At 40.5% G+C, this 25,712-nt stretch overlaps 1 protein-coding gene across 1 annotated transcript in view; it reads right to left on the bottom strand.

The window, feature by feature from the left end:
• SPRED1 (sprouty related EVH1 domain containing 1) overlaps positions 1-4,753 on the bottom strand; it is a 58,763-nt gene extending 54,010 nt beyond the window's left edge. The window contains exon 1 of the mRNA XM_066188327.1: positions 4,041-4,753. Within this exon, the coding sequence (XP_066044424.1) occupies positions 4,041-4,069 (29 nt within the window). The 5' untranslated portion in view covers positions 4,070-4,753. The remainder of the gene's footprint in view (positions 1-4,040) is intronic.
• Positions 4,754-25,712: the final 20,959 nt, after the last annotated feature.

Here is a 25,712-nt window from a genome sequence, read left to right on the forward strand (position 1 = left end):
TTTTCATATATATTGAAGGAAAACATGAATAAATACCTTTTTTAAAAATTTAGTTCACCTTTACTTTTTCAAATCAACACTTGAGGATGTTTACAGTATCATAACCTGAGGCTATTAAGCACACAGCATTAGAATATAGTGTGTTTAATTTAATTATCTAGGAAAATTAGTATATTTATGTGGTAAAACAATCCGCATGTAGCAGTCTGAATCTGTAAAAATACAATATGTAAAAGCAACTCTGAATATGATCCAAGAGCAGCAGCATTCCCTGAAATAAAAAGTGGCCACCTGCAATCCAGAAGAAAGTAAACAAGCCGGTAAAGCAGTGCTCCTACTTTCCAATTGCAGGAACTACGACTCCATCTTAAGCTTGTCATCATTCATCCCTACTGAATGAGGACTGCACAGCACAACTACTCTGTTTGCCCTGACACTGAAATTTAGTCACATTTCTAGACAGCAATTAAAACCTGCCACCAAAACAGGAATTTGGTACAGCGCTCACTGACATGCCTCCTTTAACATTATTATGGTAAGATGCATTAGTAGCGAATTGACCAATGAGTCCGAAAATTCTACTAAATTCCTTCATTTAAAAACTGATTGGTTTTGGGAATATTGTTGATGTGACCGTTGTGACTGCAAAACATCACTGAGGAAGAAAAAGAATAAAATTACCTGGAGGTATAGAAAGGCTTTCATTCAACTAATACCTAACTGACAAATATAATAACATCATTACAAGAACAAAGTAAAAATCACCAATGAAGACTCATCTGTAATAATTAGAATTTTATAAGGCCGCCTTCCATATGTTCATGATCAAGAAGAAACCTAGTAGTCCTTTATGCTGCTTCTTAATTAATCTTTCCCACCACCACTGAGAATTTACTATCAACTGAGGTCAGACTCTAGACACCACAAATATTTATATCTGACTGTGTAAAACGAAGTTTTATAAACAAAGAATAACACTCAATTACCAGAATATTCCTGGTAGCTACAATGACACAAAATGCATTGCAAAGTACCCGTATTCACCCTTATATGCCGAAAGGACTGTTAATGAACTCAAGGCCATTGATGTCATCAATTCCACTGATAACATTCAACACGGCGAACTTTTAATATACGATGAATTTCAATTTGCACATCTGTCCTATTTTCACAAACGGTTCATCTGGCATTTCACCCTTATTTCCCAGCCATTTAAAGAGACACCCTCGTTCTATGTGCAAAAGCAACCAGAGAGAAATGACGACTGGCCACAATAAAAATGCTGTCAAAAAAAAGCAACCGAGAAACATTTTTCTTATTTTTCTTCTGACGTTTTAATAAGTAAAAAAAAAAAAAAAAAAAAAAAAAACCCAAAAAAAAAACGAACCCCCCCAATCTATTCTTTAGGAAAAAGCATCGTTTCTAGTGCTCTGTAAGGGTATTTATATAAGAACACATTTAATTCTCTAGCACCACTGAATAAACTCAAAGCAAATACTGTATATGAGCTTTCCTTTCTTGTATTAAGTAAAGATTAGTAATATTTCAGGTATTCTCTTAGGCTGTACTAACAACAAGCCTCCTCCACTCCATGAATGTATAATTAAGGATCACCTCAGTGTAATTTGTTAAGATAATGAAAAAGCGTACTCATGAGCAATGAACATCACCATTTTAACACTGGCGACCACAAAACAGTTACATCAAAAAAATACATTGTCTGCTCTGGGGATCCCTCATCAGGAAATTTCACTATGTTTTTTTTAAATTTTCAATAAATCTAAAATCAAAGATAATACATTGCCCTCCAAACAATTTATGCCATATTAAAAACATTTCTGATATTTCAGAGGTCTCTTTAGCCACGGCAGAGGTTAAGGAGAAACTACGATTCCTAATCTGCTGTAAAATTCTCAAAATTAACAGGCAAAAAAAAAGAATCGCAATGTTGGTTTCTACCAGTTTAGTTGTCTTCACTGACACCTGTATTTTATAACAGGTAACATTTTCAGATGCCTCATTAGGTATGACTGACTTCCTTCTGCACCATGTTGATCTCCTGCAGATGGACGACTTTATTGTTCAATAAAATGCAAATGACTCCAAGAGGATTAATACACTGCCTTGAAAATATGTTCATAATAACGAATTTGATTTTCAGTATTCTATTTTGGACTCAGTATTCCCGAAGAGGAAAATATTTCAACATTTTCTAAATAAAACTGTTCCTAGTTTAAATGTAAGATTGTACAGCAAGAAGGGACTTATGAATCAACGCTCCTTTATAGGAAAAGGATAAACATAAACCATAAAAATAAGCCCTTCTCGTCCCTCCGTATGTGTCTTTACAGTGACTTCCCATGCTCGCAGCCATAAGCCCTCTTTCTGCTGCCCTCACCGATAAACCTGCTGGCCTGGCTGCCTCTCCCTTCCCATGCAGGTCTGATCCGCGAGGCTGCTGAATGCAGACACTGTACTGCACTGTGAATGGACAGCCAGGTATTTTATGAATGGAGCGGATCACGTGCTCCCAGCACCTCCCCGAGCTGATATTTCCCACATAACTGTGTCAACAAGCAGCGAACAGCACATATTAATACAGCAGGTCCTGGAGACCTTCCGCCGCCGGCCGCGGGCCGCAGGCTGGCCCTCGGCCCGGGAGCAACCGCTTCGGGCGCTCCGCAGGGCAGGATCCGCCGCAGGTCAGCGGTGGTGACAGCAATTCTTTCTTCGTAATTTTTTTTTTTTTTTTTTATGAATGGAGATTGTGGTATGCAAATGAGAGCGATTCACAAAAAAAAAGGAAACATGGCGGCGGCGGCCCCAGCTCCCGGCCCCGCGGGCGCCGCGACGGCTCCCCCCGGCCCGGCTCCCCCCGGCCCGCTCAGCGCCGCGGGCGGCAGCGCCCCGGCCCCGCGTCCCGCCGGCTCCGCTCCCCGCGGGGCCCGGCCCGCGCCGCTCCCCGGGGACCCGAACGCCGCGTTCGGGAGCGCACGGGAAGGTGCGCAGGCTTTGCTCGGAAGAAGGCAGTGAAATGGGAAATCCATCTTTCCTGCCGGAGGAGCCCCTTCCGCACCCTGCCTGTCAGCTCGGCCGCTCCCCGCTACCTACAGATACAATGGGCGCAGCGCTCCCTCCCCACCGCCATGGCCGCGGCCGTCACCGCATCATTCATAAAATCAGCCCGAGCAAACACCGACATCGCAAATCGGAACGCTACGGCTCGGAGACCGCAGCAATCAACTTTAAACTTCCCGATCACAAGAAAAGTTTCAAAATACTTTATATTCCTTTTTCAACGCCGTAAAGAACTCGGATGTTTTCTGATAAACATTTATCGCCTCCGACCCGAGTGTATTTCAAAGACTGATTACATGCAGGGAATACAGCCGCACACACACAATCTCCTCTGGATTTTCTCCAAACCAGTCAGTCACGGTAAAAATATTAAGAGATCCTTGAACTATCCCTTTCCTCTCTGGGGGGTGGGGAGGGGGAAGGGAAGGGGGAAAAAGTTCCAAGTGCTCATTAAAAGGAAAAAGAAAAAAAGAAAAAGGAAAGGGGAAAAAAAAGGCTTTAGGGTAGGTTTAAGCTGTATTTACACTGACTGACTCATCCAATTAAAATTCAGGAGCAGTTTCCTGCAGGATGAAGCTCCCACACACTAGTTTCCATGTGAAATATCTACAAGTAATAGGATATTATCAGAGGTAGTACGTGCCGACACCTCTCTGGGCATTTCAGACCCATCCTCCCCCTCCAAGACACCATCGTTACCTGCACCGTTTTCTACCCGGCTTTAACTAAACCAAGCTTTTCTGGCCGGCGGCTCGTAGCCCTTCCAAACCAAGCTCCTTCACAAAGAGGGAGCTTCTGGGCTTCCATGTACGCGAGCAGAAATGCGCAGTCCGCGCAGGGGGAGGACAGCACACGTACGTGCGCGGGCAAAGGCCCCGCGGGGCGCGGAGCCGAAGGGACGCGTCGAGCCCCATGCCCATTCCGATCCCAGGGAGGAGGGGAGGGGGAGCACAGCCACTTACTCGTTAGAAGTCGCCGTCTCTTCGCTCATTTTCTCCTCACCACGATCCGACAGGCACACGGAGCAGCACCGACGCAGCCAGGGCGCAGCCAGAACTCACCAGAAACTTCACCATTGTTACCCCTCCCCGGTCTGCCGCCCCCGGCCAGGGCACGGGCCGTGCGGTGAGTAAGGGAGCGGGGGGGGAAGGAGTAGGAGAGCGGTCTTTATCCTGGAAACCCGAAATCCTGTTGTCCGGCGGTGCAGCGTATTTCCCCTGTCTTTGGAGACGATGATGATGGTGGTGATGGTGAAGGTAGTGGTGGAAACAGAAGCAAAAACCAAGGATCTTCTGCTACTGAGCTGCTCCCAGTTAGAGGGGGACAGAGTTGTGGAGACAAGGGAGGGCTCCCCGCCGCAAAAAGCTGCACCGCACCGTCCTCCCGCTGCAGCTCATCTCCCGCTGCAGCCGCCTTCGCTGCTGCCCTCCTCCTCCTCCTTCTCCTCCTCCTCCTGCTGCTGCTGCTGCTCGGCCGCCTCCCTCCCTGCCCGCCCGCCTCCCGCGCACAGCCGGGGCAGGCGGCGGCAGAAATTCCTCCAGACACCGGAGCCGCCACAGGCCGGGGCAGGCGGGGAGGGAAGGGGAAAAGGCGGGCAGAGAGGCTCGGCAAGGATCTCCCACCCCCTCCAAAGCAACGCCGAGCACTGCGGAGGGAGGACGCGCCGGCCCCTAGGAGAAGGCTGGCGACGGGGGGAGGGAGGCGTTTTAAACCAGCCTGGGGGTGGGAAGGGGGGGGGGGGGGGGGGACGGCGGAGAGCGAGGATGCGTCACGGCTGTTTGTGTGAGGAGAGGCGCGGGGAGGGAGGGGGAGTAGAGCTGCCAGGGCGAGAGAGGAGCCCTCGGCTGCAGGATGAGGGGGAGAGGAGAGAGAAAGCCCGCGGGGAAGTTCAGCGGCGGCGCTTCCTCCCCGGCAGCAACTCCATTAGCGGCCGCTGCCGCCGCCTCGGCTCCTCGCGGCCGCCCCCGCCTCCTCCTCACAGGAAAACTGGGCGGAAGCGTTGACTTCAGGCTTCTTCCGCCGCCACAGCTTGATCCAAAATAACCACGGGGGAAAGGGAGGCGGGAGAGGAGGGAAGAGCGAGGGGAGGAAAGTAATCCCCTTGACCCGCGCCCGCCACCAGACGGGCTCGCGCCGCCGCCCTCCCCGCGGCGCCCGGAGCTGCCCGACACTCGAGTTTCCTGAAAGTAGTTCCCTCCCCCTGGCGCTGCCTCACGCGCTTCCCGGGGAGCCGCCGCCGCCGCCGCACACGCACGCACGGCGCCGCGGAGGGATACGCGGGCTGCCCGCTGCCGCGCTCCTTCCTGCACCGAGCGCGCGGGGCGCCGCTCCCGGGCCCCGGCGCGCCCGGCGGTCTCCGCTCGAAGCGGGGCCGCGCCCCGGGACCGGGGGGAGGAGACGGGCCGCCGGTGGCGAAGTGCCCGGCTCGGGCGCCTGCAGCGGCTGGGGGCTCGGGGCAAGCGCGGCTGAGCGCTGGAGTCTCCGCCCGCGGGCTGAGCTCCCCCTCTTCTGCTACTTTTTAAAGACGGAGTGAGTGTAGCTGCGAAAGTGCAGACGTCTCTGGGGAGCGCGGGGGGCTCGGTGAAGCGGGACCCCCTGCCCGATACGTGCTCCGGACGGCTCCTCCCGGAGCGCCCGCCCTCAGCCCTCGGGTCCCGCTGGGACGCGGCGTGGAGCGGCTGCAGCGGCGGGCCGGGGACAGCGGTGACGGCAGCCCGGGCTGCGCTGCTTCCAGCGGTGCCGGGCGGGCTGTACCAGCGTGCTCAACGGAGACGTGGGAAAGGGGGCCCTTCGTGAGATTGTTTCCGTGACTCCCTAACTGCCGTTCTAAGGGAGTGACGGCACGAGAGAGTTTGTGGAAGCTCGAGTTGTCCCTTTTCCTAAACTCACGCTGAAATGGAAGCATTTGTAGTTGACTTAAAACAGTGAAATCAAGAAGCAGCAGCAGCAACCAAATCCCTTTTCAGGAACTTACATGGTAAATGTGTTTTTTGATCTGATGAAAAAGTGGAGCAGAGCTGCAGACCTGGAGGACTCAAAAATCACGAGTCAGACCATCGAGTAAATTAAGTTATAATAAAAGCTTGTACTGTAGTTTTGTCTGTCGGTTGGATTTTTGTTTCTTCCTTTGTCCTTGTCTTGGGATGCACACTTGCCAACTGATATATTTCATTGTCTAAACTTCACGGAGAACCCAAAACATAGTGGTGCTGCTGCTGTAAAACATCACTTTCCCAATGCACATTCCATTATCCCAGGCTTCCTGTGTTCTTCCTCACTTTATCACAGCTGCTCTCTAAGAACCTTCTCTGTCAATTGTAATCCCATTTCATTTTTTCCTGGAACTGTGAGATTTTTTTCCCCAACTCTGGTGGTACTATAGGAGTGGCAATGACCTGCTCTCTGTTTGAAAACGATGGGGCAAGCTCCCCTGGCAATAATAATGTTTCTGATTCACACACTACTGCTGACTGACTTTTTCCCAAGGAAGGGAGACAGGAACATGGGAAATCAGGAGAAGGAGTTTTTACCATTTCAAGGGAGTCTGGAGTCTCTCACATCACTGAAGGCCAGGCTATAAACTTGCATCATTTGATGGAACGCCCAGAAGCAGGGCAGTATTGCATTTCTGAAGTGTATTTGTTAAGGAAATTGTTCCTTTTCACTAAGCATACACAGGTTTAGTCAGATTTTTATTTTGTGGAGTGGTTACTTAGAGCATTTTAAACAAAATCTATTTTTATCTTACCTAGAAGGCAAAGAAAGGCATGTTTCATTTCTAGATAGTTTATGTTGCAATATTCCTATGGATTGAAATTCCATGTTTCTATAAAAGGGTTCTACCATAAACTTAATGGTACAATTACAGTAAACTGCTATCATACTTTCTCTGATAAAGACATTAACATGTTTCCAGCAGCACATATCTCAAACCTGCAGTATTAAAATTTGCTTCTTTATCTAGGAGGCTTTGGGGGAAATGTTCCAATTGTTTTGTAATTTTTTTTTTTTTTTTCGGAAGAGTACATTCAAAAATGGAACAGTTATTCATGACATACATTACAAACCAAATTTTATATAATTTTACAATTCACATGAAAAGTGTTTAAAGCTCAGCTGTGGGCACAATATAATATTCTACTTAGCAGTAAGAATCCTTTCAGAGAACTTCCTGTCTTGTGACTGGCAAGATAATGTGACTTCCTGCTAATTTATTTCCCATTTTGTTTTGGCTTTAAAGTTGGAATACTTAACATTCTGTAAGTTGTTGTTTTGATTAAGGTAATTCAATTAACATTATTCTGTACAAGAATGCTCAAGAAGGTTCAGTTTGTCAGATGGTGGTATAGTTCTATTCACTGCATCTGATGAATGAGACACAATGCTGACAAGATCATTAATTCAGGTGTGTGGTTTTTATTATAATTTCTTAAATATATTTAATGTAAAAATTATTTTCATGGTGGCAATTCAATAAAATTAACTGGTTTTTAATATACCACAAATAATTTCAAATCATTTCAGTCTCCTTAAGGTTTTCATGAGTGTTTGTATTAAGAATAAAATGTGTATTCAGTTGTCAGCTGAAAAATGTGAGACTCATCCTGGGCTTCTGTTTTTCTGTGTGGAGGTAGTAAGAGGAGAAGGACCCACTGCTTCTTCACCTGTGGTAGGTCTTTTGACTTCTGCAAGCAGTCTCCATGCAGCAGTATGTGAAGAGCATCTTGCAAGAGATCTTGCAAGCAGTTTCTCTCCCTTTACCTGAATATCCTAAAGAGGACAGAAAATCTGCTCTGATTTGTGTCCCGATTCTGAAATTCTGTTTGTGTTCCTCTGTCCAGGTTAGAAAGGTTGAAGAACACAGTCCTTGAGTACTGGTATTATTTTGCTGAGCAGCAGTTGGATTCAGGGCTTTCTATGTTTGGTTCTTTTGAGCAGAGTTAAGTGAACAGATGTTTTCAATGCAAATGGTTTATTTCAGTAGTATGTGTGAGTCCTGCCTGTGCAAAGAAGGCAGAAGCAAGTTAGGCATATGTGTCACTATTCAGACACCTCAGACAACTTACTACTTTCTGTCCCTGCCACCACATGTTTTGGGGCCTTGTCCTTGTAAATTCTGTGCATCTTTGCTTTCTGTTGTTAGAATCTGGACAATTTAAGTGTTCTGAGTTGAAATCTGGCCACCTTCTCTATGATTGGAAAAGTTACCTCTAAAAAGGAAAGCTTCTGTTACTCTATTCACTAGAGCTGCTGAAATGTACTCACTTTTTGGTGTGAGTGCAGAGGTGACTCTTCAGCTAGAGACAAGAGATGCTCAGTATGCAATAGGGCAAGTGAAGTTAAAAATCATTATTTTTTTACATTGCATTTGATGTTTTGCTATATCAAATGCCTCTCAAGCTGCATTTTACGAAAACTATATGTCAATGCCATTGCTCTGCTGTAACATTTTGGTAGCTGTGGAACTTTTAAAATGAGAACTGGGGAGGCAACCGTTACTCCTAAAGCAAAATGAAGGTAATGTATGTTATTAGGAAGCCATATAACATACAAGAAGAAATCTGTGTAAGTGTAGTATGGCTGGACACTGGGCACCCACCAGAGCATCCCTGTCACTCCCCTCTGCAACTGCACTGGGGAGAGGAAACATAATGAAAGGTATGTGGAACTATTTCAAGGAATGGTGAATAAGAAGACTGGGCCAAATATATACGTTTTTTACACGTTTGTACATGTTTTGACCACGATGGTATTTGGTGAGTGATCTCTCTGCTGGACCTTATCTCAATCCACAAATCCAATCTGATGAAAGAGGTGGTCAAGAGTGGCCATGGAGTGTAGCAGGACTCTGAGTCTGTGGCAGAAGAATTATATATAGATGTATTATGGGAGTTAGGTTGCATAATTCTGATTTGCATGGCATTCACATCTTAAAATCCATAATAGGATCAGTGGAAGTTAAGTAATGCAATCCAGATTAGTCAGTCATTGCAGAACTTAAGTGACCAATTCTTAGCTCTAAGTCCTAAATATGAAAGTTTTGAACTCTGCCTCCACGAAACACCATGATGGTTATGTTTGTATCCGCATGCTAATGACACATTTACAAAAAATGAAGGTTGGATGGATGTTCTGCTATTTTGAGGAAGATTATTAGAGGTCATTTGGGAATTTCTTCTGCAGTAGCTTTCATTCACAATCCTAGTGTGAGTTAAAACACTGGGTGGTCACTACACACATCTTAATAAGGATTTAGCTAAACCAAGCTGATTAAATCTATATTAGTATATCAGCAAAGTCAGATTTTGTTAAGTTCTAAGCAGGAATCCTATTACTGCACACGGGATAAAAAATTATTTGTTCTACTTGATGCTACTGGCTCAGAAAATGTTCTCTCCAGCAAGATACAAAACAATGTTAGAGTCAAATCCTTATCAATTCTAATGTACTTGAGATGGATCTAATTCATCAGAATATCAAATTATTCCAGTTAATGATTTCCAATAACCCAGAACTGTTTGGATAGAAATTACTGCTGTGTGTTGGAAAGATAGACACCCAGGTGGGAGGATGGGGAACACATCTTGTGATGTTGATGTGGCAGATGTGATTGATGTGCACAGCAGTTGTAGTGGTGATCCGTTGTTCAGGATGTTTATTCTATCCTGTTTGAGCATGCTTACAGGGTGCTTTGGGATTAGTACATGTTTGATTTTGGTGATATCTTACATGCTTTAAGGTAAGGCCAGTTAGGACAGCACTGCTACTGAAACAACGTCACATTCCTCCTACTCTGTTCCCTTCCCTATCTGGCATCTTAGGTGGCCCAAATATCTGTGTGTTGGGCAATGTACTTCACTGGGATGTTCATTTAGATTGAAACTAGTGTGGGAAAAACATCCTGAGTAGTCTTTCAGAATTTCCAGCTAACCATGTGACTAGATAAACACTCACACTCGCCCAAGAATGGATAAAACAGAGAGGGGGGCAAGAGGATGGTGACAGTGCAAAACTGCTTTTTATGGAGGCAGTGGTGAGTTGTGCCAGCCTAAAGTGTGGCTTGGTACAAAATTTGGATAAATCCAAGGAAGAAAACACTGTTTAAGTGCACTGAAAAAAAGCTGCAATCTCATTTGTTCACAAGTGGTTGTGCTAAGAAGTAATTATTCTGTGAAGAACATGCAAAAAATCTTAATTAGAATATTGTTCTTAATTTAAAATAAGCTTTCATATGTTTATTATTTTTCATTTACTTTTTGGACTTGTTATGATCAATAGTCATCTAGAAAATCAGTTCTCAGGATCCTCCAAAGGGAAAGCCCCAAATATATTCAGAAATTACAGTGGTACCTGCTGGCCAGCAACTGGGGACAGATTCATTGCAGTCATTTCAGCCCATATGAAATAGAAACAGGAGACACATTTCTGTACCATATGCAGAAATGCGCTGTCTAGGGCAAACTGTGGCCTAATGTGCTGAATACAGTGCCCCTTCAGCAGTTCTGGTTCTCCTCCCAGCCCTGCATCCCTGTTTTGTGCAGTCTTTGGCAATTCATTTAAAATATTTCCAGGGTATGGTGTGATGGAACAAGAGCTTCCAATGTTGCTGAAGAGATTTCAGCTGAGATGCTGTGGTCAGTTTTATGCAGACTTTTAATGCATTTCAGGGCACAGATGGGTAAGTTTCAATTTACCACTGCAGGGAGTTTAAGCAGACCCTTTTCTTTTTCAGTAAAACGAGCAAGGAGCATTTACACAACTGTTTAATATGTTCAGTCATGAGGAAGTAAGTTCCTACATCACTTGACTTCCATGGGAGGATAATTCTTATTCCACCCTGATTTCCCTCATTTCTAGAAATGAGAATGGAAATAACCACTCTATTTTTAAGGGTGCCTCAGATAGGCAAACAGATACATAATTCTCTCAAGCCTTTCTGGTCCGATAGAAGCAGAAAGAAATCAGAAATGGATAAGGAAGGTCTGAATGGAGTGTTAACTCAAGTGCAAGTGAATGTTGCACGTAGTCCTTGCTTTAGAAAATAGACTGCACAGTAACAGGACAGCAAAGAGGGAACTTGCCGTCTTTCACTTCAGGTGTCCGGTTACTCCAATATCTTCTTCCACATGCTAAGTTTTGCTGTTTCATCAAAATAATTTAATTTAAAAGAATGTTAAACTCAGAGAATTTCTGCACTGTACTTGGTTTTTTCCTACAAATGGTCTTGTGCTGCAAACCAATGTGATGACTACTGTGTATGTGCCATCATTTCTAGAAGTCATACATAGTTGTGCTAAATTACCTAATGACATGATTGTACCTTTAAACAAATTCAATTTAATCATTATATCGTTATTATCACATGCATGCTGCCTCTTGGAGAAAAGCTTTAACTTGGAGAAGTATAACAAAAACCTAAAACACCAATATAAACTTATTTAAAAAACAAGCATCCAGATAAGGTTTTTTGGAACTTATACTGCATGTTTCCATTCCTAATTTATTACTGCAAGTTTCCATTCTTATGTCTTTACTATGGAGCAAATCCATCCTTTTCTTTTAGAAAAAAACCTTTGTGTTTCATCTACAGTAGTGAAGATTATGAATATTATCTTATAATTGTAGTCTGCTTCAGATCTGGGCTATTTTTAATTCAATTTGCCTAAGAGTTTGTTTGGGTTTTTTCCCCCAAGAAAGACTTGAAGGAAAAAGTCCTATTGCTTACTTCCCAATTCAAGCTCATCACTCTAAAAATTCACTGCTTCTAGTTATCAGCGCTGGGATGTGTTTCTGGTTTAGTGGCTAGCTTAGACCAGACACTCACCTTTTAGATGGCCAAACAAACCCTACTTAAGAGTACTTTCTACATTGTAAAAGATGATCAGTTCTGGCAAATTGGTATAATACTCTAGGGTCTCTCAGATCCTCAATTGCTCTGGTGTCTCTCAGCTGAGAAATAAAACAAGGGCTTGATTAGCAGTGTTTATTAAAAGCCCTGTGGCACTTTTTGCCCAAGCTGACTATAGATGGGTAATCACATCAATGGTTACATAACGAAGATAAACATTTCACGGCATTATAAACTCTCCTGCTGTGAAGCACAAGCCACCCACCAACTGCCTGATTTTAGGAAGAACCCTCTCTATTACATAAGTGTTCAGTATGGGGGTTTCTTGCACCTGCCTCTGAAGCATCTGGTACTTGTCACCTTCAAAAACAGGATTCAAGACTCGATGGACAACTAATCTGAGCCAATCTGGCAATTTTTTATATAACCAAAGGCTCTTTGTGACAGGGGGTCATGTCACAGTTCTCACTGATGTATCTGCTGAGTTCCCAGGGCTATTTAAAATGTGTATTGTATGCTCTTCCTTAAAAGTTCATTTTTAGGCTTCTTGATACAAGGTAATATTATAGGAATTGCTGTACAAATGTGAGAGTGGGACTGTATTCATATGTGTGATTGTGGGTGACTTTTAAGTACATTTCTCTTCATGAAGAAGCAATGAATTGCTAGCAGAGAAAGTGGGAGTACTATTACATAAGTTGGAGCTATTGAGGATATCTTTAACTCGTTCTCATATCCTTGTGCATTTTTCCTCTCCTTGCCGAAAGTGCAGAACAGGTGTAACTATTTAGCATCGTCTGTATCTCACCCTAGATTCAACTTCTCCCTACAGTGTTAGCATGGATTCCTGATTCCTCTCACAACCAGATCACACAAATGTTACCAAAATGCTTGTGAAAGAATTTACACCATAAATTTTTACCAAGGGACCTTATTATTTATAAGAACAAAAATTTTAGATACCTTCTAATGAAGTAACATTTTTGATTTCAAAGCAATCTGCAAATTGCAAATGGGAAATGTGTTATTTTTTCAAGAAGGTATATGGGGCTCTGGGATGATACATGGTCATAGTAAAATCAACTAATTTTATGTCTAGGCCATATTTAAATCTCAGTGGTGTTTCTAGGAGTTAAGCTCATGTGTACAGTTAATGACATTCTTGACCTCTTTGCAGCTTTAGGATAGTGTAACTTGCAGCCTGTATTAAAAGATGTCTAAGCATTTCCTAAACAATAGTCTTGTAGTGCACAGCAACAGTGAAACATTTTATTGTGGGGCATTAACAAAACTGTATCTACTTGAAACATAATATTCTTTAAATTAAGAAAGAAAAAAAAAAGGCAGCATTAGATGCTGCCTTTTAGATATATGTTCCTTGATAATGATCTTTAATATTTTAAACATGAGTTTAATCTGAAACTCTCCAACCAATAGACTTCCTGAAAAGCTCTCCAAACATTTTCGTCCATTGCTGTGGATTCCAAATGTATTGGCTCTTTGTCTTTTTCCTGGTTGCACTGATTGCAACTGTCACTGAGTCACACAGCTTGCTTTGGGCCTGCAGCCAAGTTGATTACAACAACAACTTGTGAACCATGAAAAGGTAGTCTCGGATCTCAGAGAGAGCTGAGTTATAAAGACACACTTAATCCTTCTGAAAAAAGACTGGACTCAATAAATACTTTTGCATTGTTCTCTCCACTTTCTCAAGAATAATTTAGTTATCAATGGTGAAATAAATTCTTTTGAGACATCACAGTCAGCTACAAATGGAAAAGATGTTGAAGCTGTCTGTCAACTGTTAAGGCAGTACCTGTTAGTGGACAGATCACAGACATACAAGTTTAGGGACAAATGTGCCCAAAAAATTTATTAGTTCTTTTCAGTCTATTTCAGTCATGGGCATATCAGTAAAATGCCTGCTCACCAGCTCTCTAGGAATATTTGATATTTCCAGGGTTTAAACAATAAAATGAACAAATTTCTTTTTGTAGTAACATTTTATACAATGGATGGTAAACATACCAAGTAGGAAGGAATTGAAACTGTTGGCTTTCGGGAAACACTAGAAAACACTGTATTTAAAGTAATATCACAACCTTTTTGGTTGGCTGAGTCCCCATCCTTACACAGGACAGCATGGAACTCATAAATCATTTGGGAAAAAAAATTGTTAACTTCCAGTATTTAAACCCATATTTGATTTGTTCAGTGGGTTTGGGTATATACATAAAGGAATAAAGGGTTCAGTTACTCTGCTGAAACATCAATTCAAAAATGAAGTTTTGCATAGACAGCTGAAAGAATTCTATAAAGTAATAAGGACAAAAAGCCATTAAGTTAACTTACATGGCTCTGCTGTCATGAGCACCTATGTTAGATAATTTCTCTGTTGTACTGACCTGTCAGGGTTAGAGCAAACTGCTGTGTTAGAACAACCCAATGTGTTTCTCCTCCATACTTTGGGGAAAGCTGGTGTCTCTCTTCATTCCCTAATTAAGAGAAAACATCTTAATACCCAGCCTAAATCTGTTCATTCAGTCTATTCGGATTATACCCATGTGTTCTTATGACAACACTGTCTGCTACCTTAAATAGTTGTTTCCTCCCTTGATCTTTTTAGTCCATCATGACATCAGTCTCCATACTCTAGATGAACCAGACCACAGTCTTCCACTTTCTTCTCATATGCCTGGTTCTCCATTTCCAAGACCAGTTAAATAGCCCATCTCTGCAACTACTTTTGCTTGAATTAGTACTTATTGAACATGAAACATAGTGATTGTACAGAACAGTTCATATGAGTTATTTCCAGGGTTCTGCACTAATGGTATTAATCTTTCCTTATCCCTGATACAGCCTATGAGTATTTCTCTTTTTCTTTGGTTATAGCAGATTGGTATCTCAAACAGTTTTGTATCCAGTAGAGGTTTACATGTCCTTCTGCTCCTGAATGTCCTCTAGCTGAAAAGCTTGCATTTTACAGCAAAACTTCTGTTCTTAGTTTCAAAATGCTTGATTTTAGTGTTCATTTGAATTTCATTTCTGCTACTCCAGTCCTCAAAGTTACACAGTTTTTCTGGTGCGATATCTCCCTTTGTTGCCATTATTTTGCTTTGTCAGTCCATCTCATAACCACAGCTGTTTTCAGTGACATCTACATCCATCCAGATGCAAATAGGACTAATCCAAGAGCAGTGCTTTAGGAACTCTACTTGCTGCCTTTTTGCAGCTTGATGATTTCCTTTCAACAATTGATGAGAAACATCTGCACTTTGTAAGGTAGCATGGAGGCCACTCCTCCTACATATATTTTAAATGAGATTTGAAGAGGCATTTTGTAAACAGAAGAACTAGAGACAGGATAACTGGGGTGGGGTTTTTTTGTGGTTTTGTTTGGGTTTTTTGTGGGGGTGTTTTTTTTTGTTTTGTTTTGTTTTGGTTTTTTTTGGGTTTTGTTTGTTTGTTTTCCCAGATGTTAGAATTATCATTCAAGGCCTTAAAGCTATTTTTGTCTATCAAATTTCCTCCTGCTACCTCAGTCTGCTAACCTTTGCAGGCAGTTCACTAGTTTATATGAGAGCATTTTAACAACTTCAGAACAATTAAAGGCAAATAAACAGTATTAATATTCAGGTTAAGTATAAAGAAGTGTGATCTGATTTTGATGCCTCATCTGATTTAGAATTCTGATTCGAAGGCATCAGAAAACCTTCAGCAGGTCTCCCCTTTCATCCAAGTTTGATTTAAAAACTGTGGAAGTAAAACTAAAAGCCTTTGTGAGAAAGAAGGTTGTCAGGTTCATTCAGATCCAGAAATTCAAATGTGTCTTGGACCCGTAAGGCAGAAACCATACTTAGTTTCAGTTTAATCTGCAAATCACAAAGCCACATCAGAACTTGCAACAATTTATATAATTCTTTACAGTTTCATTATACAAGGCAAGACATAAAGAGTAACAACCCCTATCTGCTTTCTCTCATTCCTTAGGTTGTAAACTGTTTGAGGTAGGGCTTGTTTTAAGATTATTCTGTTTCCATAGTGCTTAGTAAAAAGGGGCTCTTTTTCTTAGTTGGCACTATTGTAAGAAACACCATTTCTGTAGAAGTGTGGACAAAAACTGCCCTGTTGTCAATGAATCATGGATAATAGTAATGCTTTACATATTTCCTCTTAGCCTCCACATTCTGCAAGGATAAAAAAAAAAATCTCCCACTGTAAATAACAAAGTACATGTATTTGCTGTACAAAGAACAGTGTTCAGTTAATTTAATGACTAAATCCAATTCACAAATATATGAAAAAAATTAGTAAGGTTTTAGAAACTATTTTTAATTCTTTCCATCGTACACACCAGCTGCAACATACATGATATGACATTCCTACATCTCTGATATTTCCTGAGAAGGGAATTTTAAACCCTATTCTTGATTTTCTGAGATTGATTAAAATGCTTCAGCACAGCTGAATTGTGCAGGTGTAAATTGTCTGTGTGTGGGAGGAAGAGACAGAATTGCTTCTCTTCAGCCTGCTCTGACTTACACTACAGCAAACAGCCTTTTCTCCTTAACGAAATGTGTGGTAGTTAAGAAGCATCCTGCTCCTCTTGTGATCTGGTGTACTGACAGAGTGTTTCCAGTTATTCATTCTAGATGGAAATGCAGACAAGTACAATGAAGAACACATGGCTGGAAATGTGCTCTGGGTTTTTGGTTGAATTCCTCCATTGCTAAATCAATCTTCTAAATGCTTGTGGAGTACCCTTTTTTAAAAAAAATGTCTTTCATACACACACACATGCATGTAGCCATGCACGCATACTCATGCATGTATATGAACATGTATCTCGTGCATGAATCACAATGGGTTAGGTTGGAAGAGACCACAGAGGGTCATCTGGTCCAACCTCTATGTCATCCTAGAGCACATGGCACAGGGTTGTGTCCAGACAGTTACTGAGTATCTCTGCTGAGAGAGACTCCTGTTCCAGTGATCGGTCACTTGGTAAAGAAGTTCTTACTCATATTCAAGTGGAACTCCCTGTGCATCAGTTTCTGCCCATTGCCTCTTGTCCTATTGCTTGGCACCACTGAGAAGAGTCTGGTTCCATTCTTTTGACCCCCTCCCTTCAGATAAGGCCCCTTCTCAGTTGTCTCTTCTTGAGGATGAACAGACCCAACTCTCTCAGCCTGTCCTCAGAAGAGGATGCTCCAGCTGTTTCTGAAAACTTACATCTCAGTTGTTGTTGAAGAATTAAGCATTTCAGAATTAATAAACATTTTCAGCTATTTTTCTTCCATGACATTGAAAGGCTTGGTAGGCTCTGATGCTGCTGGTGTCAGAGTGTCTACGGTTCTCAAAATCTGGGCTTCATTGCACTGGCCATTGAATGAGCATGTAGGGAATAATCCAATAAGGAGTGGAAGTACAATCCTGTTTAAAGACAGTTGTAAAAATACAGCTATTATCTGTCCATTGCCTGGAATTGGCTTGGGAGACTAGATTGTGAGTGAGGCATCTAGATCATCAGAGGCCCGAGGATATGTGTTGTATATTTTTTTCTGCTATGATTAGCCCAAGGTTGTACTGAGTCCCTGTGGTAGGAGCATGAATTGATTCTAGATCTCTTGATTTCACTCTAATATGTAAACCACACATTATTCTCCTACTGTTACTACAAAATGTGTACCTGAAAATACTGCATATCTGAGATTGCTGGGAACTGTTATATAGCTTGACTGGCTATGCATCAATTTAGAACAGTAAGAGTGGGCATTCTAAAAGTGGATTGGTAAAGCATTTTGGGAAATTAAAAAATTAAACCTCAAGAGACCATCAAAGAGTGAAACTTTCTTGGAAGTCAATGGAGAAAGCAGCTGACTGACATATATTTTATACAGAAATCCACCTGGTGTGCAAAAGCAAATGTTAATGTAAAAGCAAATAACATTTTTTTCAGTCATTTGACTAGAAATGTGCTGTGCTCAGGACCCGGACTCCTGTGTCCACTGCCAAAGGCCATCCAGTGAAAAATGCACTTTGAGCATGTTCTTTGGACTCTTGTCTTTTAGATTACCATGAAAGAAGTCTTGAGATACCATCTCTTTGCTGATATGCCCTCCTAAATCAACATAGTAATTACCTCTGTTAAAATAAGAGTACCATCTGAGAAGCGCTCCTATTACCACTGCTCAAAACAGATAAAGGAAGTAAGTTTATCTGCAGAAATGAGGAGGAATCAAGCAAACCAGTCATTCAGCACATTTGTCTTTTTTTTGTCCCTGATCTCCTGAAACCATCAGAAATATTTTACTTCACAGTATTAATGATCTGATAGGATAAATGATTTTTGTTAAAGTTTTTAAAAGTGCGGGAATAGATAAAATTGGACAAAGACATAATAGAAAGAATCAAGGAAGCAATTTTTCTTGATCTGGGACTAAGTTTCTTAGTACTTAGAAATTTTCACAATCAGCTGCTGAATTTTGAGGTGGAGAACTTGATTACAATACGTAGCAGTAAGCTTTTTCTGGCTTTTATTACTTTAGCATTTAGGTAGATGACATTGACTGTAGCAGTTAACTTGGACTTTCAGGCAGTCTTTGTTTATGGCCTATTGTTCCTGTATATATTTTCAAGTTCTATACCATATGAGTCTTATTGTTAGGAATTTTCCGTGCTTGACTGTTACTACTGATCTAAAAAATATTACAAAATTCCAAATATGCATATGAAATATGTATATGCATTTACATATACATTTACAGTTTTGCTTTTAGAAATTCTGCTGTGCTTTGTATAGCTTATAGAAGGTTTGGGATCAAATTTCTGCCTGGTGTGAGAATGTAAAATTGTATTATTGAGAAACATAAGCTTATGGCAGCCATAAATATATGAAATGTAAAGAAATCATATTCTTCTTGATTACAGGAAATAGTCTCTTTGATATCTGCCAACCCAGCGGTGCAAGGGATCTCCAAAGGAAAGACACTGTTACTGGGAATATATGGTTTTGCAATAATTTGCTAAGAAACACTCTAGATCTCATCATTTAGGTACAAGGGAGCCCTGAAGTAGTCTGACCTTGGGACCAACAGCTTTAGGACTTTGAGAATGCACAAGGAGCTGCCTCTTGCCACTACTAATCTTCTGAACATTTCAACTGCATTCAGCTGGGTTCAGCTAGATCAGGGTGTCTTGTCTGTCCTTTTATCTTTCCACATCACATTTTCCTTTCTTCAACAGTGTCAATGCTTTTATTTGATTTTCCATTAGAGCTGTAATCAATGGCTTTCAAGATTGGTGAGTGGCTGACATTTGCTTTGGGATTACCTCAAACTGTGAGACCAGTGCTATTCCTATGTTGGCCATGAGTATATTTCACTGATCATATATGCTAGCTACTGTATAGTGATTGCTTCTATTAAACGAAACACATGGAAGAAATGTTGCCAGTATCTTAATGAATCTTCTGAGAATGATTCTCTTGTGGTTCAGCTGCCTTGCTGAAGCTCCCAGATCTTTCATTTTCAAATCTACCACTTACATTTCCATAGACTTTCATCATTAGCTCACAGATAAGGTAAAGAAATATGAGGCCAAATAAGATTTGGCACATGCTCTTGCTTTCCAAATAACACCAAGATTCTTCAAACACTCTAGACCACAGAAAATTTATTATGCAACTCAGGCTATTTTAAATGAAAAAAACTCAGATGCAAAAAAAACCCCAACCAAACAACAACAACATAAAACAAACCTAAAGAAAAAAAAAAAGCTGTTGTACAATTATATATATTTATGTTTCAAATGATCTCATGGGATTCAGAAACACAGAATAGATGCTGCTCTCAAATTACTCACAAGATTGCTGTAGAAGTCATCCTACTATTCTTAGAAACAGTTCTGAGAACATTTCTTTTGCTGCACCATCACGAATAAGTCCTACTTCATCTCAAAACCCACAGAGACTCAGAAGCCCTTTCTGTGCCACCTTCAGATGGATCAGGATACCCCATTCCATCATTTTGGATGAATCACTAGATCTTTCCAAGCAAGATTGTTACTAACTCATAACTACCACCCAGGTAAAAGAAATAGTGCTCTCTCCTCTTACTGCCAAGTGAATAATAACAAGCTAGAAAAAGCAGTAGCAGGTATCAGGCAATACATGAAAGGCTAGAAAGTCAATATTAATCAGCCAATGTGATGAAGAACAGAGCTGGAGTATTTTTCTCTAGCTTCAAATAATTCTCTTTAATATTACATAGGAGTCTCTTTACATAAATCATGGTTCTCAGGCTCCACCTCACAAAATAAGATCAGCATTTAAAATAAATCCCTTTCAGTCTGACTGCAAATAATATTTTAAAGAGAAATCCCCTATAGAGGATCAGACTAATTCTACTCCTATTTGTATCTATTTGAAAGCTTTATTTTTAGATTTTAAAACTGTCCCCAATTTGGCTTCACACTTTTCTGATTTAGTGTTCTCTTTTGCCATCCATTTCCCATTTTTAGATATTTCTCTCCCTTCTTTTTCTGCCCTTTACTTCTGTGACTCATTCTTCTATGTATACTACACATCCCTTTTCCCAAATGCATGTGTCTGGTAACTCTCACATGGAAACTAGAATTGGTGAAAATTGCAGTAATGCACCTGAAAAAGCTACAAAATAGTAAGATTTTTATAATGGTATCACTGAAAATTTTATTTTCTACTTTCAATAGACTTCCTCTGCAATATATTAGTGTTCTAGTATATTTAGCATGATATATGAATCTCTCAAGTTTTGTGATGTAAAAATACATGAGTAAACAAGTCTTAAGGATCAGGAAGAGGAATTATATCTTCACAGAGAACAGAAATGATCCGTTAGACTATCTGCATGAGAAAGCCTCCCCTAGTAAAACCATGCAATCATATGGCACAGAATATTCCTATGAGGCATCTGCTTGGGGTTTATTTTACCACTTCCATGTTGTGCTATTTTGGCATGACCATCATTAGGCTTTTGAGGTCTGAAACAAACCTACAATAAAATGCTATTTTTTCAGTATAGTTATAAAACACTCACAGCATGAAATCCATCACTGCCTCCTCATACACCACAAGTTAGGAAATTATGTGGGATCACATTAGCCTGTTGTTATTTTCTTAATGTAATTTGATTTTTTCAGCTTTTTAAAAACTTTTTTTTTTAATCTATTAATTTTTTTTTTTATTTACAATCCTTGATTTTCAATAGAGAAGTGTGAGATACCGGAAGCTAACACATAAAGAACTCTTCAAGATATATGAAGATAAAGCAAAAAAGAGAGAAGGCTGAGGAGAAAAGTGTTACATTCTTTGAGAAGACTGTAGGGAAAGCCACTGATAAAATGTACCTTGTGCCCATTCTTCTTACTCTCATTTGAAAGAGATGCAGTATTAGATGCTATTTGACAATAGAAAACACACAAACACAAATCTACATATGCAACTAATTTAATCAAAGGGATGTGAGGGGTGACTAGAACGGATCAAATGCCAAAACCAGATTTTGCCACAAGAAAAAGTGGAACTGGGAATGGAGTGGGCAAAAAATTTAGTCCATATGGTTTCATTGTTGATGTTCAATGTCTTTATCATCTGCTAAGCACAGGGAGATGCAACTTGGAGTATGTTGTCCTAGTTGAATTGTTTGATGGCTTCCTTCCCCATACTTTTCTCTAAAGAACAATAAATTACCAAAGGCTACTGCATAACAGCATTTCCTTATTATTCAGGTGGAGGCTGTACTTCCCATCACCTCCAGATGTAGCTTGATATAGAGTCCATGGAGAGAAGGACAAGAAAGCATAGGGTGTTTCTTACCATGCAGTAAGATTGGCCAGTGGCCTGTGGCACCCAGGGGAAGCATTTAAGCAACATAATTTTTTTTTTGATCCTGGAAAAGGTTCAGTAGTAAAGCCACATTGTTGGTGCAAGTGTCCTTGGATCAGGGTGAGCTTCCTGCTGATGGGACACGTGCACAAGACTGTGCTGAGCTTGTCCAGGGAAAGTAGTAGGAGCTGACATGTTCAGAGAACTGGGCCAGGCAAGTTCTAGGAAATGGACCTTGCAGTTATGCAGATGAGATATTTTTCTCCTGACCAGAAGTTTTTTCTATATTCCAGATTCTCTTAGATTATAAAAAAGTATACTGGAAGACGGGGACAAACCCTTTGTTGCAGTTTCTCTGTGATCAGGAAGGAAAAATGAGCAGGAAGTACAAAACAACGTAGAATTTATGTTTTTAGCATTCAAATAGTGCTTAAATAGTAAATACCATTGCCACTAGTTCTCATGAGCTAGAACTTCAGTTTGGGAGTCATGCAGCACAGCAACATTACCAGCAGTGTTTTTTGTTGGGATTCAATTTGGCACAGGATTGCGGGACACAGGATGGAGGAGCCATGGGACCTGACTGGCAGGTACTACAGCACAGGTGTACAGTGAACAGCACAGAGCTCGTTGTCCAGGTTGTCTCATTGTTATTCTAGTGGTTTATCACAGTGGGATGTGTTTTTCCCCACTATGAGAAAGAAATTTAAGTCACAGTACTCTTATTATTCAAGTGGGATGAAGCATACATGTTTAATATCAGTACTGGCATTTTTGGAAAGTATTGTAGATTGTGTTTCCTGCCGTGTTCAGAATTCCCATCCATTCAATAAAGCAGTCTCTACCCCTATCCTCTCCCCCAGGCAATCACAATTGCCCATTTACCAAAAAAAATACTCCAGACCTTTTGAGCATCTTCCTCTCAGAAAAGGCATATCAGATTTAGGGCCAAGCTTCTGCTTGATCCAGTCACACATTTTGATCAAACTTTCAGAATTGAGTAAAGCATTAAGTACACTTCTTCCAGCATTCATTTTTAGTGAATTATTCAGTAAGTCTAAGGCAGTAATTGGCTGCTGTGTCTTATGAAAGATAACCTCCCCCTGTGCTGAACCACAAGTATGAATATTGAAGGAGCCATCTAATTCAGACTCAGGCAGATATGATTGTTTTACAGGTTTTTTTTTCAGGTGGACCAATAGCTAACATCTTCACTTATGGGGAAGAACATTTTAATCCACAAAAGGATTAAACCTCCAATTGATGTTTACATGAATTTTACCAACAAATTTAACAAGATCAAGATAGGTCTCAAACAAACCATTTAAAATCTAAGCAAATTCATTTTTACTACCCAGATTTTTATCATGTCTGTGTTATTGGCTACAAATAGGTTCAAGTCAATGAAAGAGCAAGTATCTGTCATTTAACTCCCTAAGAAAGGTGTTTGTATATAAGCTGCAATTTGCACTGCCTCATTTCAGTAAAATCTATATGAGTAGCTCTTATCAGTGTGGAGCTATACTGTGCTCTAGAGTGGTCTAATCAATTGCCAATTTTAATTTCCATATCAAAACTGTTTATTAGACATTCAAGAACAAATCTATATGCATACAAGAGCCTGATTTTCAAAGGAACTCTAATGACTTAAAAAACCCCTGCTTATTAGGAAGGAAAATAAACAAGCCCCCCAAACCTGAAGTAAAAAGTATGTTCCCAGGCTGGAATTATTCTAAGTTTGGAGAGAAATTTAAATATTGCCAATAATTTCATGCAAAGTAGTCAAAGTATTACCATTATAGTTCCAAATGTTTGCCCTATCTCTGCATGAGTGTAATGACAGTCAGGTCTCAACTGATCCGAATAATTAAATCGTACGGTGATAATACAGTAAATAAACATTACAAGCAGAATCATATAATTTCTTTCATTAACTCTGTGCAGCATATTCTCTGGCAGAGTATAAGAATGTCAACAAAATGCATAACACAACACCTTATTGTGCAAATATTACGCATGTAAATGAACTGAAACCTGATCATTTAATTAACAATTATCTTGCTGTATAAAAAGCTTTAAATATATTTGAGTATATTGAAATATACAGTAAATATTTCCTAAATTTTAAATCCACATTTCATTCAGCAGGCAGGGAACAATCCTGTGTGTCATATTATTATCCTGGCACTTCTGCTTCCTAGCAAATATCAGTAGGATTGGTTGTACTGATAAGACTGAAGGGTTACAAATTTAGGAAGCCCTTTGTGGATTGGATATTTATGTGTACTTTCCAATTTTCATCTTAATGTGTGTGTGTGTCTTTCTGTATGCACATATGCACATGAGAATAGAAGATGGAGAAGAACGTTTTAAAGTAACTTTTAAATGAGTAACTTGATAGGACACTTGAATGCAAAGAGAGTGTTACGTACCTTAAGTGCTAGGCAAAAACTGTCCCTATATGTATCTGTAGGTGGATTTACAGCTTTGCCATAATGGGGAAGGCTGTGGGGACTATGGTTTTTACAATGGGGATAGCAATGTTCAAATTGGCCTCCTTAAGGTAGATTTGGGCAAGCTCATTAAAGGAATTTGTGTGCTGTAACAGAGTTTCTAAGGGTTTCAGGAAGAGCTTAGTTTTGGTTAAAGAATGGAAAATAGATTAACTAGTTTTATTAATGAATGAAAACAATTCTGGACTGGTAAAATATCTAAAAAACTTCCAAATCCATTTCAGAGTTTCATAGTACAAGCAGTCATATTTTATAACTTAACACAAACACATTATGAACTGATGGCTGACCAGTTCTGTATTTCTAAAATGGAGCTTTACAATCACACTGCACCTCAAGAAAAGATGTGCAGAGAGAACAGTTTTTCTTACTCTGATGTGTGTCAAAGTGTCCACCTTAGTCACTCTTCTAAAGAGCAGCATTGGGTTGCTTATGTGTTAGCACTTCTCTTAACATTACTTTGAAGTGTTCAAGAAATACATCCTACAGAAACTGCTGCTGGTAACAGGCTTAGCTCTGAATGAAAAGTTGAAACAGTACTTTTCTCCAACAAGAAACAGAGAACCAAGCTAAGTTTTCCTAGTGCTTTAATCACAGTAACCTATGGACATCTATGCTGATGAAACTCAGAACAGGTTAGTTTTTCTCCAGTAACCTAACTTTTGTCAGGTCTTTTGTATGTTTTATTCCATAGAGCATGTCATATAACCAGAATATTTCATGCCCTGGATTTTCTTCTTCAAGTTCTGTTTGCCATTGCTCTTTATGGTGAGTAATATTTGTACTGGAACTGACTGAGGGCAGAGAGTATAAAGTACTCTCCACGTTTAGGAGCATTTTGTACCCAGTCTAGGCTGCATTTGTGCAATTGTTATGCAAGAAGAATGAGTGAAACCTTTCAACTGTAAAAATGGTTGATTCAGCAAACTATGGCTTACATGAGTCACACTTACTTTGCTGAGCAGATTTTTGATCGTAATGACTATCTACACCATCCTGAGAAAGCATTCTGAAGAAGAGTTGTAAGTGAAGTAAGTTGCATCCCTACTTTGTAGGCCAAACCAGCATATTATCTCTAGTCAGCTTGTCTTGATCTAGCTGGCAGTTTATAAACTGGACATATCAAATTCAGGTTTGTTTGGCTACAACAAAAACCATACTTTCAGATTTGTTGTCCCCATACATCAGACTTGTTGTCCACATACACAAGCCCAGCACTGGTAAATAGATCTGCAGTGCAGAATGATTTTATTTAGCAAATCACTAATTTATTATTGGGACAACCAACCAATAATCAACAGTTTGGCTGGTGACCTAACCTTTGCATGGAAATCCCAGGTGAAGGATTTGTTTTGCATCTCATGCATGAAAGCATGGAAGGACAGGAAAGCCAAAACAAAACATT

This window comes from Chamaea fasciata, unplaced genomic scaffold (assembly GCF_029207755.1).
Source record: "Chamaea fasciata isolate MVZ Bird 193981 ecotype frontalis unplaced genomic scaffold, bChaFas1.0.hap1 SCAF_7, whole genome shotgun sequence".
Taxonomy (NCBI): Eukaryota; Metazoa; Chordata; class Aves; order Passeriformes; family Sylviidae; genus Chamaea; species Chamaea fasciata.